At 48.2% G+C, this 14578-nt stretch overlaps 1 protein-coding gene across 1 annotated transcript in view; it reads left to right on the top strand.

The window, feature by feature from the left end:
- The window catches only part of LOC140393891 (differentially expressed in FDCP 6 homolog), a 228453-nt gene that overhangs the window by 195972 nt on the left and 17903 nt on the right, over nt 1–14578 (top strand). The window contains exons 5-9 of the mRNA XM_072480488.1: nt 3098–3244; nt 3384–3492; nt 4231–4421; nt 8777–8884; nt 10974–11140. Of these exons, the coding sequence (XP_072336589.1) occupies nt 3098–3244; nt 3384–3492; nt 4231–4421; nt 8777–8884; nt 10974–11140 (722 nt within the window). The remainder of the gene's footprint in view (nt 1–3097; nt 3245–3383; nt 3493–4230; nt 4422–8776; nt 8885–10973; nt 11141–14578) is intronic.

The raw sequence follows: 14578 nt of genomic DNA, 5'->3' as shown, positions 1-14578 counted from the left end.
ACCAGCTAGAAAGACAAGGTCAGCAGATATCTGAGAGCACCACCACCTGGAAGTTCCCCTCCAAGCTACTCATCATCCTGACTTGGAAGTAGATCACCGTTCCTTCACGGTCGCTGGGTCGAAATCCTGGAACTCCCTCCCTAAAAGCACTGTAGGGGTACCTACACCTCAAGGACTGCAGCAGTTCCAGGAGGCAGCCGACCACCCACTTCTCAAGGGCAACTAGGGATGGGCAATAAATGCTGGTTTAGCCAGCAACGTCTACATCCCGTATATGAAATTTTGAAAATGTGTGCTTTTACCAGGGGTTCTGTCATTTTTACGATTGAAGTTTCAGGAGTTTACATTCAGTTACATATTTTGTTAAATGAATTTATATTTAGATTGTAATGTGTTAGCACAGTACCATTGTTTTGGAGAGCCAGAAAACACACAATGGGGCAAATGGCTTCTTCTTGCGCTGTAACAATTCTGTGATTATGTGATATACATATGTGATATACATTTCATACATCGCATTTTAAAAATAATTTTTTATTCATTTTAATTCAAGTTAAATTTTGCAGTCGAAAGCTGCTGCTGCTTCAAAGAAATCACCACCCTTCTTGAAATAAGTTTGACACATTAATGGCACATTTCCCAAAGGCCTTCATCATATCTGTTATTCTTTATCTGTAGCCAGGGCCTCTCAGTATCCTCCTCACAACTTACATTGCCACCTAGCTTTCATTGTCAGCAAATTTAGATACATTTTTGCCAGCCCCTTCGTCTTAGTCATGAATATAGATTATAAATAGCTGAGGTTCCAGTGCTGATTCTAGTGGCACTCCATAGGCCACAGCCTGCCAACTTGAAAATACCCCATTTATGCCTTAAGGCCTCTTTGCTTCCTGTCCATTAACCAATCCTCTATCCATGCTAATATATTACCCACAACTCCATGAGCCCTTATCTTGCTTATTAACCTTTTGTGTGGCACCTTATCAATTTTTTGGGGGAAATCTATGTATGTTACATCAACTGGTTACCCCTTATCCTATTTAAAGTTAAATCCTCAAAAAAAAACTGTAAATTTGTCATGCACTATTTTCCTGTCTTAGAACCATGGGGACTTTGTCTGATCGCACTATATTTTTGGAAGTGGATTGTTAAGACTTCCCTAACAATAGACTCCAACACTTTACCAACGACTGACGTGAGGCTAACTGCATAGTTTCATGTTCTCTTTTCCTCCATTTTTGAAAAGCAGTGTCACATTTGGCAACTTTCAATCTGCTGGGACTATTCCAGAATGGAGTGAATTTTGGAAAATTACAGCCAGAACATGCACTGTTTCTGCAATTGTTAGTTTTACAATCCTCGGATTTAGATTATCAGGTTTTAGGGATGTTGGATTTTAGTCCCTGAAGGAAGAACAAAGAAAGCTGGATGATTATATATTCAGGAAATTGTCACTGTGTTTCATAGGAATTAAATCTAATTTCATTTCTGTTTGGAGTTTAATCATACCCTCCAGGACAAAGCTTGATTGACACCTCATTGACCACCTTAATGATTCACTCCCCCCATCACAGGTAGAGGGCGGGATTCTCTGATATCGGCGTGATGTCCGCCGACCGGCGCCAAAAACGGCGCGAATCAGTCCGGCATCGCGCTGCCCCAAAGGTCCGGAAGTCTCCGCATCTTGAGCGGCCGAGCCCTCACCTTGAGCCGGACTGATTTCCGCCCCGCCAGCTGGCGGGAAAGGCCTTTGCTGCCCCGCCAGCTGGCGTGAAACTGACTTTGCCGGGCGGCGCATGCGCGGGAGCGGACGCTCACGGCATCCCCGCGCATGCGTAGTGGACGGGGTCTCTTCTGCCTCCGACATTCTGGAGACCATGGCGAAGGCGGAAGGAAAAGAGTGCCCCCACGGCACAGGCCCGCCCGCGGATCGGTGGGCCCTGATCACGGGCCAGGCCACCGTGGGGGCACCCCCTGGGGCCAGATCGCCCCGCACCCCCCCCCCCAGGACCCCGGAGCCTGCCCGCGCCGCCGTGTCCCGCCGTCCCAAAGGTGGTTCAATCCACGCCGGCTGGCGTGGGTTGACAGCGGTGGGACTTCGGCCCATCGCGGACCGGAGAATCGCCGGGGGATTCCCGCCGACCGGCGCGCCGTGATTCCCGCCCCCGCCGAATCTCCAGTGGCAGAGAATTTGCGACACGGCGGGGGCGGGATTCACGTCGGCCCCCGGCGATTCTCCGACCCGGTGGGGGGTCGGAGAATCGCGCCCAGAGAGTGGCAGGAGTGCATACCATCTACAAGATGCAGTGCAGGAACTCACCAAGGCTCCTTTGCCAGGACGTTGCAAGCCCATGACCTCTGCCACCTAGAAGGACAAGGGCAGCAGATGCATGGGTACAGCACCTGCAAGTTCCCGTCCAAGCCACACGCCATCCTCACTTGGAACCTCAATGTCATAGGTCAAAATCCTGGAACCCCTTTTCTAGATGCACAAGATGGCACCGGAGTGTGGCAACTCTCTGCAAGCTCTCCATAACAGATCCTCTTTTTACTTATCTTACAATCGTTTTCTTTTATTTCCTTTTCTTTTCATGTACTTATTGATCTGTTGAGCTGCTCGTAGAAAAATACTTTTCCCTGTACCTCGGTACATGTGACAATAAACAAAATCCAAATCCAAATTAACAGCACTGTGTGTGGCCTGCAGGAGTTCAGGAAGGAGCCTCACCACCACTTTCCCGAGGACAATTTGGGATGGCCAATAAATGCTGGCCTCGCCAGCGGCACTGACACCCGTGAACAAATAAAAACAAATTAAAATTGAGAAGTAACTTAAACCCCATAAGAAACCAACCTCGGCAATGCTTAATAACAGAAGTTATAAACCACATAGTTGTCATAATCAGTTGATGCCCCTTTAAACAAGTCTAAACAACAGAATATACCATTATTACGAGCACTTGGCGTGTGACGTTTGTATTCTGTGTGCTGGTATATTTGATTTACCTTGTTCGTATTCTTATTAATACCATCAGTAACTATTTTCAAAACTGGAGATATTATTTCTGATTTCTTTTCAACTTCTGTGTTGTGCCAGGGCTACTTATGGAAGAAGGGCCAGTTAAGGCGCAACTGGACTGAGCGATGGTTCATCCTCAAACCAAGCATCTTGAGCTACTATGTGAGTGAAGATCGGAAGGAAAAGAAAGGCAGCATTCCCCTGGACAGGAACTGCTGTGTAGAGGTGAACACGGTTAACCGACTGCCCCTATTTCGTGGGTCACGGCGAAATATGCCGATGAAACACTTGTCATTAATTCACACAAAATTCTGCTCCAAATGGAGTTTGAATCAACATCATTATCAATGTGTTTGTTTTTAAGATTCTATCTGACCGAGATGGGAAGAGGTGCATGTTCTGTGTAAAGACACCATCAAGAACCTACGAGATGAGTGCATCGGACACAAAGCAACGACAGGAGTGGACAACAGGTGAAAGGATTGACCTGCAATGAGTTGTTTGCACCTGGAAGATTGCATTTAGATAATTTTGTTAAAGAGTTCTTATTAGCATAAAGGTATCTGTCAGTAGCTCAGAATGTGGCTGGCAGTTCTCTCTCGTTCAATAGCTCAAGTGTTATCTGATAGCATTCATGCCCAAAAAAAACTAAAATTGCTCTCAAGTTTAGCTTGATTTTTTTTTTTTTACAAAGTGCGCTTACTCACCTTTCTCAAAACACATGTTCCAGTGTGTGGTTGTAAAGATGTGAACAGCCTTTCACTATCTTATATGAGCAATTTCTTACATCCGAGGAAGCAATGTTTTCAATCTCCCAGGTGGGGGAGCAGGACAGAATTGGCCATGGTACGCATTCTGCATTGCTATTGGCAAGAAGTTTTGCTGTCAGCAAGAGGTTTTGTGGGCACGCCATGTGAAGGTAGCATTGGGCGTGGCTCTGAAATTTCACCTCTCCTGACTGTCCATGAATAATTGAATGAATAGCCCATCGCCCATTCAGTCTGGACTCACCCATGAGGGGATGTCCAATGAAGGAAGGCAGTCTATGGACATGTGACCATACACCAACAATGAGATGCCACCTCAGGGATAATAAGGGAGGGTCTGGGAAAAGACTGAGGACAAGGGCATGGTTTTCCCCCATCTTCCTTTTGGATTTTAAAAGCCTGGCTATATACGCCATTTCATTTCCATTTGATCTTTGCCTTCAGCCATTCAGACAGCAATCCGGCTACAGGCGGAAGGGAAGAAATCTTTGCACAAGGATTTAAAACAGAAAAGACATGATCAGCGAGCCCTTCGGGAGAAACAGAAAGCAGCAAAAGAGGAAGAACTTCAGAGACTCAAACAGCTCCAGGAAGAAAAGGAAAGAAAACTGCAGGAGCTGGAATTACTTAAAGAGGTAATAGCGATCTGCTGAGCATAAAGTCCAAGGCATCTGGTAACAAGCAGCAAGGAGTAGATTTCTCCAAAGGGTGTAGAGCTGGAGGAGGTTACAGAGATGGGGAGGGGGTGAGGCCGTGGGGGGAGAATTTTAAAGTCGCGGCGTTGTTTACCAGGGAGCCAATGAAGGTCAGCAAGCACGGGGTGATGGTTGAATAGGGCACTGGCAGTAGAGTTCTGGCTATTCTCCGGTTTATTGGGGGTGCAAGAAGGGAGGTAGGCCAGGAGAGCATTGGAATAGTCAAGTCTAGAGGTAACAAAGGCATGGATGAGGATTTCAGCAGCAGATGAGCTAAGATGGGGGCGTGCAAGATGAGCAATGTGATGGAGGATGAAACATGAGGTATTAGTAATAAGTGCAGATGTAGTGAGACACTCACCACAGCGCCAAATATGGCACCAAGGTTGCGATCAGTTTGGTTCAGCCTCAGACAGTTCCAGTGAGGGGGTCAGTAGGTGGGGAACAGAGTTTGTGGTGGGAACTGAAAGCAACGGCCTCGGTCTTCCCAATATTTTGTTGGAAGAAATTTCTGCTCCTTCAGTACTCAGTGTTGGTCAAGTCATCTGGTAAAAGGACAGTGAAGAGGTCAAGAGAGATGGTGGCAAGGAGGAGCTGGATCGTGAGAGTGTACACGTGAAATACAAAGCTGCATTTTTGGATGATATCGCTGAGGGACAACATGTACATCAGAAATAGGAGAGGCCAAAGATAGATCTTTCAGGGACACCAGAGGTAAAATTGCAGGAGTGAAAAGAAACCATTGCAGATGATTCTCCGGCTAGGACCCATGAAAAATTGACTTTAATGTGTCAGCGCACTTCATGAGGCACTCTTTAAATTAGTAAAAACCATGATAAAATAATACTTGAATTGAATTCCCTAAGCATAGTAGGTAAGTTAATGATGTAAGATAGCTCACAGCTACAAGCTACTCTATTAGTTAAGCTGTCCACATTATGCGCAGAATGGGGCTGGTTTAGCGCAGAGCTAAATCGCTGGTTTGAAAGCAGACCAAGGCAGGCCAGCAGCACGGTTCAATTCCCGTACCGGCCGCCCCGAACAGGCGCCGGAATGTGGCGACTAGGGGCTTTTCACAGTAACTTCATTTGAAGCCTGCTTGTGACAATAAGCGATTTTCATTTCATTTTTCAATGGCTGGCGTGTTTGTAGGTGGGGTGGCCCATAAACGTCCCCGGATGACCTCCCCACTGCCCCAAACTGTCCGTAAATGCTTGAATCTGTAATAAAGGATGTGACAACAGGCTACTTCGAAAATAATGGTAGGATTGGGCAATGTCAACATGGATTTATGAAAGGGAAATCCGGATTAACAAACCTGTTGGACTTTTTTTTACGCTGTAACTAGCAGAATAGATGAGGGGGAACCGGTGGATGTGGTATATTTAGATTTTGAGAGAACTTTTGATAAGGTCTCACACAAGAGATTATTAAACAAAATGGGGCACATGGGATTGTGGGAAATATATCGGCATGAATTGAAAAATGGTTAATGGACTGATAACAGAGATTGGTAGGCCGTGACTAGTGGGGTACCCCAAGGATCGGTGATTGGGGACCTAGCTATTCACAAACTATATTAATGATTTTAATGTGGGTTAAATGTAATATTCCTGAGTTTTAAGATGCAACAAAACTAGGCGGAAGTATGAGTTGTGAGCTGGATGGAAAGACACCTCAAGGGGATTTGGAGAGGCTAGGTATGTGGCAAATATTTGGCAGGTGGAATACGATGTGGTAAAATGTGGGGGTGTCCACTTTGGTAGGAAAAACTGAAATGCAGAGTATTGTTAAAAAGATGCGAGGCTGTGAAGAGTTAAACCTCAAAGGGACTTGGGTGTCCTTGTTCATGAGCCGCTGAAAGCTAACATGCAGGTCCAACAAGCATTAAGAAGGCAACTGGTATATTGGCCTTTATTACAAGAGGATTTGAGTAGAAGAGTAAAGATGTCTTACTACAACTATATATAACTTTGGTGAGATCACACCTGGAGTATTGTGTGAAGTTTCTGCTTATCTAAGGAATGAATGGAAAGATAGTTTTATCAAACTAATTCCTGGGATGGAGGGGTCCATTTCTGCGGAAAGCTTAAATAGGTTGGGGCTTTATTCTCTGGAGTTTCAGAGAATGAGAGGTGATCTCATTGAACCATCCAAAATTTGGGGCAGCACGGTAGCGCAGTGGTTAGCATTGCTGCCTCACGGCACCTAGGTCCCAGGTTCGATCCTGGCTCTGGATCACTGTCCCTGTGGAGTTTGCACATTCTCCACGTGTTTGCGTGGGTTTCGCCCCCACAGTCCAAAAGATGTGCAGGTTAGGTGGATTGGACACGCTAAATTGCCCCTTAGTTGGAAAAAATGAATTCGGTATACTAAATTTATTTTAAAAAAAGAAAAAAAAACACATCCAAAATTCTTACAGGGTTCGTCAGAGTGGGTGCAGGAAGGATGTTCCCCCTGACTGGATGGTCAAGAACTAGGGGACATAGACTCAGAATAAGGGGTAGAACATTTAGAACTGAGATGAGGAGGAATTTCGTCACTCAGATTGTGGTGAATCTGTGGAATTCTCTGCTCCCGAGGGCTATGGAGGCTCATTCATTTAGTATGTTCAAGACTGAGATCTCACTGGTGCCTTGTCTATGTTGTGCATAGTTTTGGGGCGGCACGGTGGCACAGTTAGCACTGTTGCCTCACAGCGCCAGGGACCCGGGTTTAATTCTGGCCTCCGGTGACTGTGTGGAGTTTGCACATCCTCCCCCTGTCTGTGTGGGTTTCCTCCGGGTGCTCCGGTTTCCTCCCACAGTCCAATGATGTGCAGGTTAGGTGGATTGGTCACGATAAATTGCCCCTTCGTGTCCAAAAAGATTAGGTGGGGTTACTGGGTTACGGGGATAGGGTGGAGGCATGAGCTTAAGTAGAGTGCTCTTTCCAAGGGCCGGTGCAGACCCGATGGGCTGAGCGGCCTCCTTCTGCACTGTAAATTCTATCAATAGATTTATACATATTGGAAATATCAAGGGATACAGAGATAGTGCAGGAAAATGGTGTTGAAGATCAGCTGTGAACTCATTGAATACCGGAGCAGGCTTGAAGGGCTGAATGGCCAACAGCTGTTCCTATTTTGTATGTTCTCATGTTTATGGGGTCAAGTGAGGCCTAGGACGGCCGGCCCACCCTCACCCCAATTAAGTCCTTTTAGAGTTCCTTACCACCTTATCTCAATTTTGAGGATGGAAGGAAGAGGTCAGAGGTGGTGGGGGCAGCCTAGCTTGGGCGTTGGGCAGGAAGGGAGCGGTGCAGGGGAATGCCTGCCTCAAGAGCCCCCATTCCACATCTGGAGCCTCCCCTAGGTATGCCCCACGCCAGGATTCTCCCTCCCCACTCCCGGCCTCATGACCAAAATCCCCAGCCTGCTCTCCACACCTCTGCTGGGCCTCACCACCTCTTCCCCGCCATGACATCCCTCGCACTTCCTTGGTACTGGACACCATGATTTAGAATCTGGCCACTGTTTATGGTCCCAGTCCTGGTCATTGCTGTCGCTGGGGCTACAGAGCCGCCCCCCAATCAGATTGGCCAGCAGCGCTCCTGAGGTGGGCATCTCCCAAGTGACGGGTGGAACTTTCGCCTCCAGTAAATTAACATCCCATGAAGTGTTAAATATCAGCATTGTACATGTTCCATCCAAGTGGCTTTAATCTTTAACAAACATAGTGAATCTGTGGAATTCTTTACTGCAGCAGGCTGTAGATGCTGGGTTGTTACGTATGTTCCAGGCTGAGATAGACAGATTTTTGATCAGTAAGGGAATCGAGGGTTATGGGGATAAGGCGTGAAAATGGAATTGAGGATTATCAGATCAGTCATGATCTCATTGAGGAGCAGAATCAATGAGCCGAAGGGCCTACGCCTTATGTTCAAACCATTTCAAAACATCTAAAACTCTGGCTAGCCGGCATCGGGCCTCCTTTATAGTTCCAAAACACTTTGTCTAAAGGAACTGAAATTACTTTTTAAGGCCCATAAGCCAATGTTCTTGTGAATGTCAATCACCCGCCTTCTTAGCCTTTCCAGCCTGAACCTTGCCTCTTTCATGGTTGGGTTTGATTGTTGACATTTGGAACTGCAACTGACAGCGAGGTGTGATCAGGACACATATAGGCCCTGGACAGTGTTAGTTATATGAGTGCCATGTGATAAGCTTGTGTTAAAAAATAAGTCGGACTAGATTCAATTTGAAGTGATTGAAGCTAATGTGCTAAAATATGAGCATTTTTCCTCCTCCACTCCAGGCCCAGCGGCAGGCAGAAACACTTCTCAAGGAAGAGGAGCAGCGAAGGAAACAGCAGCATGAGGAGATGCAGAGGGCCCTGGAAATACAGCTTCGGCAAGCTGAACAGGTCAGAGGCCAAATAGACTGGATGAGGCTAATGAACTGGTAGCTGAGGAGACTGTATGATGGAAGACTCGTCCGAGAACGTGGAGCTTGAGAGACGGAGGGGGGTGGGGGTGGGAGAGAAAAATCTTAATAACGGCCGAGTGTCCTTTTTTTAAAAAAAATTTAGAGTACCCAATTATTTTTTTCTTCCAATTAAGGGGCATATTTGGGTTGTGGGGTGAAACCCACGCAGACACACGGAGAATGTGCAAACTCCACATGGCCGGGATCGAACTCAGGTCCTCAGCGCCGTAGGCAGCAGTGCTTTTAAAAAATAAATTTAGAGTACCCAATTCATTTTTTCCAATTAAGGGGCACTTTAGCGTGGCCACTCCACCTACCCTGCACATCTTTGGGTTGTGGGGGCGAAACTCACGCAAACACGGGGAGAATGTGCCAACTCCCACACCGGACAGTGACCCAGAGCCGGGATCGAACCTGGGACCTCGGCGCCACTGCGCCACCATGCTGCCCTTAGGCAGCAGTGCTAACCACTGCACCACCATGCCACCCCACGGCTGAATATCCTTTATTTGTAAATCCGAAAGCTAAGCACATCCAAAGACCTCACTTTTTATTTATCCTTATCGACCTTTACTGCGGGAAGTCTAGTTTTTGGTCTGTATTGTTTGTCTTGTAACTTTTATGGTGAACATGCCAAAAATAAACTTATTTCGAGTACCCTGGGCGCGATTCTCCGACCCCCCGCCGGGTCGGAGAATCGCCGGGGGCTGGCGTGAATCTCGCCCCCGCCATGTCCTGAATTCTCCTCTACCAGAGAATCGGCGGTGGCGGGAATCGCACCGCGCCAGTCGGCGGGCCCCCCCCCCCGGCGATTCTCCAGCCTGCGATGGGCCGAAGTCCCGCCGCTGTCAACCCTCGCCAGCCGGCGTGGATTGAACCACCTACCTTACCGGCAGGGGCAGACGGCGCGGGCGGGCTCCAGGGTCCTGGGGGGGGGCGTGTGGCGATCTGGCCCCAGGGGGTGCCCCCACGGTGGCCTGGCCCACGATTGGGCCCCACCGATCGGCGGGCGGGCCTGTGCCATGGGGGCACTCTTTTTCTTCCGCCTTCGCCATGGTCTCCACTATGGCGGAGGCGAAAGAGACCCCCTCCACTGCGCATGCCCGGGGATGCCGTGAGCGTCCGCTGACGCTCCCGTGCATGCGTCGCCCGGCGAAGTCCTTTCGGCGCCGGCTGGCGTGGCGCCAAAGGCCTTTCCCGCCAGCCGGCGGGGCGGAAGTCACTCCGGCGTGCGCCTAGCCCCTCAAGGTGAGGGCTTGGCCCCTGAAGGTGCGGAGAATTCCGCACCTTTGGGGCGGCCCGACGCCGGAGTGGTTCCCGCCACTCCATTATGCCAGATTCCCCTGCTCCGCCAGGTAGGGGAGAATCCCGGCCCCTGTCTTTATTATTCATGATGCATCTTAACTTTTTCTAGTCACTTTATTTACTTTGGACTATAGCCGGCCGAGACTTAGGTTATTGTCATGTAAATTTGTATGTGGTATCCAAAATGCAATGGGCGCTGAGGGTTTCGGATAAAGGATATGTGACCTTCAACAAAGTTCATTGCTCAACACTAACAATGTCAGTCATCTGCTATACATTATGCAGATGTTTATTTTCGTCTGTTCTGCTTTTTTGTTCTGCTTGACTTGTATTCTTGGATTGTTCCCATTTTATTTTGCATTGTGTTTAAGGAATTTTATTTTTATTTTCTTGAAAAGTTGGTCATTTTACTTGTTTTTATGTGAGTGAAGGAGGGTTTTACCCCTTCTTTTAAATAAAATCCGCCCCCCCCCTACTCCCCACAGTGTTAATCAGTCCCAGCCTCAGAAAAATGCCCAGGTGATATTTTCACATTTCTGGCATCAATCACCGTGTGCTCCCTCTGAATGGGTTTGTGATGGATTTGTGCTATTTAACGGGTGCCCATTAGGGAATTGGATTGAGATCGTCCACAAAGAAACCCCTGACAGTCCAGTGGGTGACAGAGAAGATTCTCATCCAATCAGTCAGGCAAGATTTGAGAAACTGTGTTTTCTCTTCAGGCTCGAGCCAGTATGCAAGCGGAGATGGTATTGAAGGAGGCAGAGGCCGACCGTCAGAAAAAGCGGATTCGTGAGCTCGAGGACATGCAGAAACTCCTTGAGGAAGCTCTTCATGCTGAGGTTACTGCTCGCCAGGAAGAGGAAGCAAAGAGATATGCACAGACCAGGTACAATAAAGATCAATTTAATTGTAGAAGGGCAATTGAGTACTATGTGGTGGCGTAGTGGTATTGACCCATAACCACTGGGAAATTTGCACTGTGAAGGAAATAACGGGTGCGATTCAGAGGACTCCGGTTACGGCGCATTTAGCGGGCTGTTTCTTGGCGGCTGCTGTGCCGAGAAACATCCTACTATCCAATGGCACTTGGCTGTTTTTCTTGGCCTCAGGAAGTTTCTCCCCACCGAGGCCGCACTTTGAGGGATTTCCTGCTGATGAGCTGAAGATTTTTGAACCCCACCCCTTCAAACCTTAGGAAGGTGTGGTAGTATGCATTAGGGGTCATGTGGGACTGTGAAGCCGTGATGTCATTGGCTGGCAGATCCCGGGTCCTGGTTGGACGTTGACCTCTAGCTCCGCCCTGAAGGCGGAGTATAAGTACCAGGAGTCCTCCCCCGCAGGCAGTCTACTACTGAACTGCGGGGGAACAGTCACGCTTAATAAAGCCTCATCGACTTCACTCTATTCGTCTCTCGGAGTCTTTGTGCGCTACAGAAGGTCCCGAGGAACACCTCTCACCCCACTTCTACCTGGCAATGCCCCTGTGGGCCTGACCCCTGGCAATGCCAATCTAGCACCCGGGCACCCTGGCAATGCCCCTGGGACCCTGGCAGTGCCTGGGGGAGTGCCATGGTGCCACCCTGCCCTGTCCACGACCACCTAGGGGTCGCCAATGGCCTGCAAAACTCCACACTGGTGCCATTATACCTGGTCCACGTTTGTGTAGACCAGTACTAAACGGTGCCCTGACAAGGCCTCCCAGGTGCGGCCAGTGGGCCTTGGGCGCCGGATGATCCGGCAAAATATTCAGATCTGAATCTAGCCCAGCGAGGGTGAGATCCAGCTCGCGCTGGTCAGAGCGAATCAGGTGACTCACACAATGTTTCGCACCCGGCGCAGAGCCCAGTTTGGGGCTTGAGCGCAATTCACCTGTTGCGCCCGGATCCATGCCGGGCGCAATGGGGTCGCTGAATCCCGCTTGACGTCACAGAATTGTAGAATCAAGAAGGAGTCCATTTGACCATCGAGTCTGTGTCAGCTGTCCAGTTTGTCCCACACCCACTGTATTTTCCCCAGATCCTTGTAATGTAGACTTGGGCAAAAGTGGAAATATTGAGAGCTCGCAAGCAGGAATGCTAGTGGTCATTTAGCCTCTAGTGTGGTTGGAATTGCTGAGGAATTAAATGCATATGAATATGGGGAGTGGAGAATTTTCATGTTTACATGGTCAGTCCTCAGAGTGTCCTGCTAGCTAATCCTAACTGGGGGGTGTTATTAGCCTAAGTGTTTCTGGGATTAGAGAGCGAATAATTGGCTAGAATTCCTTCCCCTGAATGTTATCCAGAGCCTCCTGCTGCATGTGCACAGGTGCAGACGGAACCTTGTTCAGTTATGATATCCACCGATGATCAAGCAGGTTGCCAATACTTCTGTCAGGTAAAGGTAAAGTCGCCAAAGTCCCAGATAACGCTCCCCTCTGAGGGGGAGAGCTGACCGGTGGTGGTTTAACCTGAGGGCCACCACACCTCAGGTGAGGGTCAAAATTACAGACTTACCCTCCAACACTCCCATCACTATCATACTTCCCCTCCTGACCTTCCACTACCTTCTCCACCTGGTACCAAATTATTTTGTTTATCAGAACTGCCAATCCCAGCACTCTACCACCAAAGTCTGAATGGAACATCTGACTTACCCACCCTTTATGGAGCCTTACCTGGTCCTTCACTTGCAAGTGGGTCTCCTGCGACAGCGCCACATTGACTTTCAAACTCATCAAGTGCGCAAAGATCCTCACCCATTTCACCAGGCCTCCTAACTCCACGTCACCAACTGGATCGGGGGGCTCGTTCCCTGCAAATGTGCAAACTTTTGTTAAATGCAGTGAAACTGTCTGGATTGGTTCTGTAGCAGGGTCACTTAGATCCGAAACGTTAACTTGTGATTCTCTCTCCACAGATGCTGCCAGACCTGCTGAGTTTATCCAGCATTTTCTGCTTTTATTTCAGATTTCGTTCTGGTACCATTCTGTCTGGTAGTGATTTGTGGGGACCAGTACTTAATGGTGCCCGGCTGGGGCCTCCTCAGTGAGGCCGATAGATGCCGGGTAGCAGTTAGATCTGGTGCGAACATGGATAAGTGCGTTCTTAAACTCACATAGCCATACAAGACTGTACCGGCCACTTCGCGCCCCGGTTCCGATGGGATGCGACGGGTAGATCGTGCCCTTTGTCTTATAGGCAATGAATTCTCTCTCTAGTCGTGCTATAGTATGCCTCTTATTTTTACATTTCTGATGTTGGGTAATTATCTTAGGCAGTTGCTCAGGGTTGTGGATTACTTGCTTCCACTCCGGGGAGCTGGGTTCTGCAGTGGCTGAATAGTCTGATCCTGGATCCGCAGACTCTGCCACAGGTTTGACAGGTGGTGCTTGATGAGGTGGGTGGGTGGGAATCTCTGGACTCTGCGCTCTCCTTCCGCCGTTTACTCTTGGCCTCTGCGTGCTCCACCCTGCGACGCTCGAGGTGATTTGTGCCTTCGCGGATGCTTATTCTAAGGCAAACAATTCCCACCTGTCGATGGGGATGTTGCATTTATTTAGGGAAGCTTTCAGAGTGTCCTTATAGCGTTTCCTCTGCCTTCCTAGTGATCGCTTCACAATACGGAGCTCAAAGAGAGCACTTGTTTTGGGAGTCTCGTGTCGGGCGTGCGGGCAATGTGGCTGACCCATCGCAACTGGTCGAGCGTGACCAGCGCCTCGATACTGGGGATATTGGCTTGGGAGAAGATGAAGGGAAGGAATAATTATCCCGCTAGTGGGAAATTCATCAAATTAAATTATGGAGCCTGATACAGAATTGATAATTTCTTGCATATTTATCAGTTGATTTAATTTTAAAACTTTTATCTCGCGCAATTGTGTTCAGTGTAGCTAGGTCCGATCCCATCTTTATTCATCTTATCAATCAACTGTTTGGTAAGCTGTTGGCTCAGTCAGTAGTAACAACCATTTCCCCTCTCCAGATCTGGAAATGTAAATACATTTGAAGAGTTGGAATGTTGCAGTTTCCCTGGCTGAAACAACATTATTTGATGCCAAGTCATGAAACTTGGGCATATTGTTCTCTTGCAGTTCCTGACACCTCCCACTGGAGCCTTTCAGCATTTCCTTGATCAGGCAAAAGAAGTCGAGTATTATTTCTCCAAACAGTCGAGTGCAAATATCTAAATACTATCTCAATAAGACACGGACAAAAGTGCTGTAAAAACTCTGACTCTGACTCCGGATTGCGGTGAAACGTGTAACGCCTGCAAAGTTTTGTTTGAAGTGCACTTCTAAATTAATGCGTCCAGATAACAAGATAAACGAACGCAGAGAAAAGTC

This window comes from Scyliorhinus torazame, chromosome 17 (assembly GCF_047496885.1).
Source record: "Scyliorhinus torazame isolate Kashiwa2021f chromosome 17, sScyTor2.1, whole genome shotgun sequence".
Taxonomy (NCBI): Eukaryota; Metazoa; Chordata; class Chondrichthyes; order Carcharhiniformes; family Scyliorhinidae; genus Scyliorhinus; species Scyliorhinus torazame.
The sequence above is the reverse complement of the archived record's forward strand: the minus strand, read 5'-3'. Positions and strand labels throughout refer to the sequence as shown.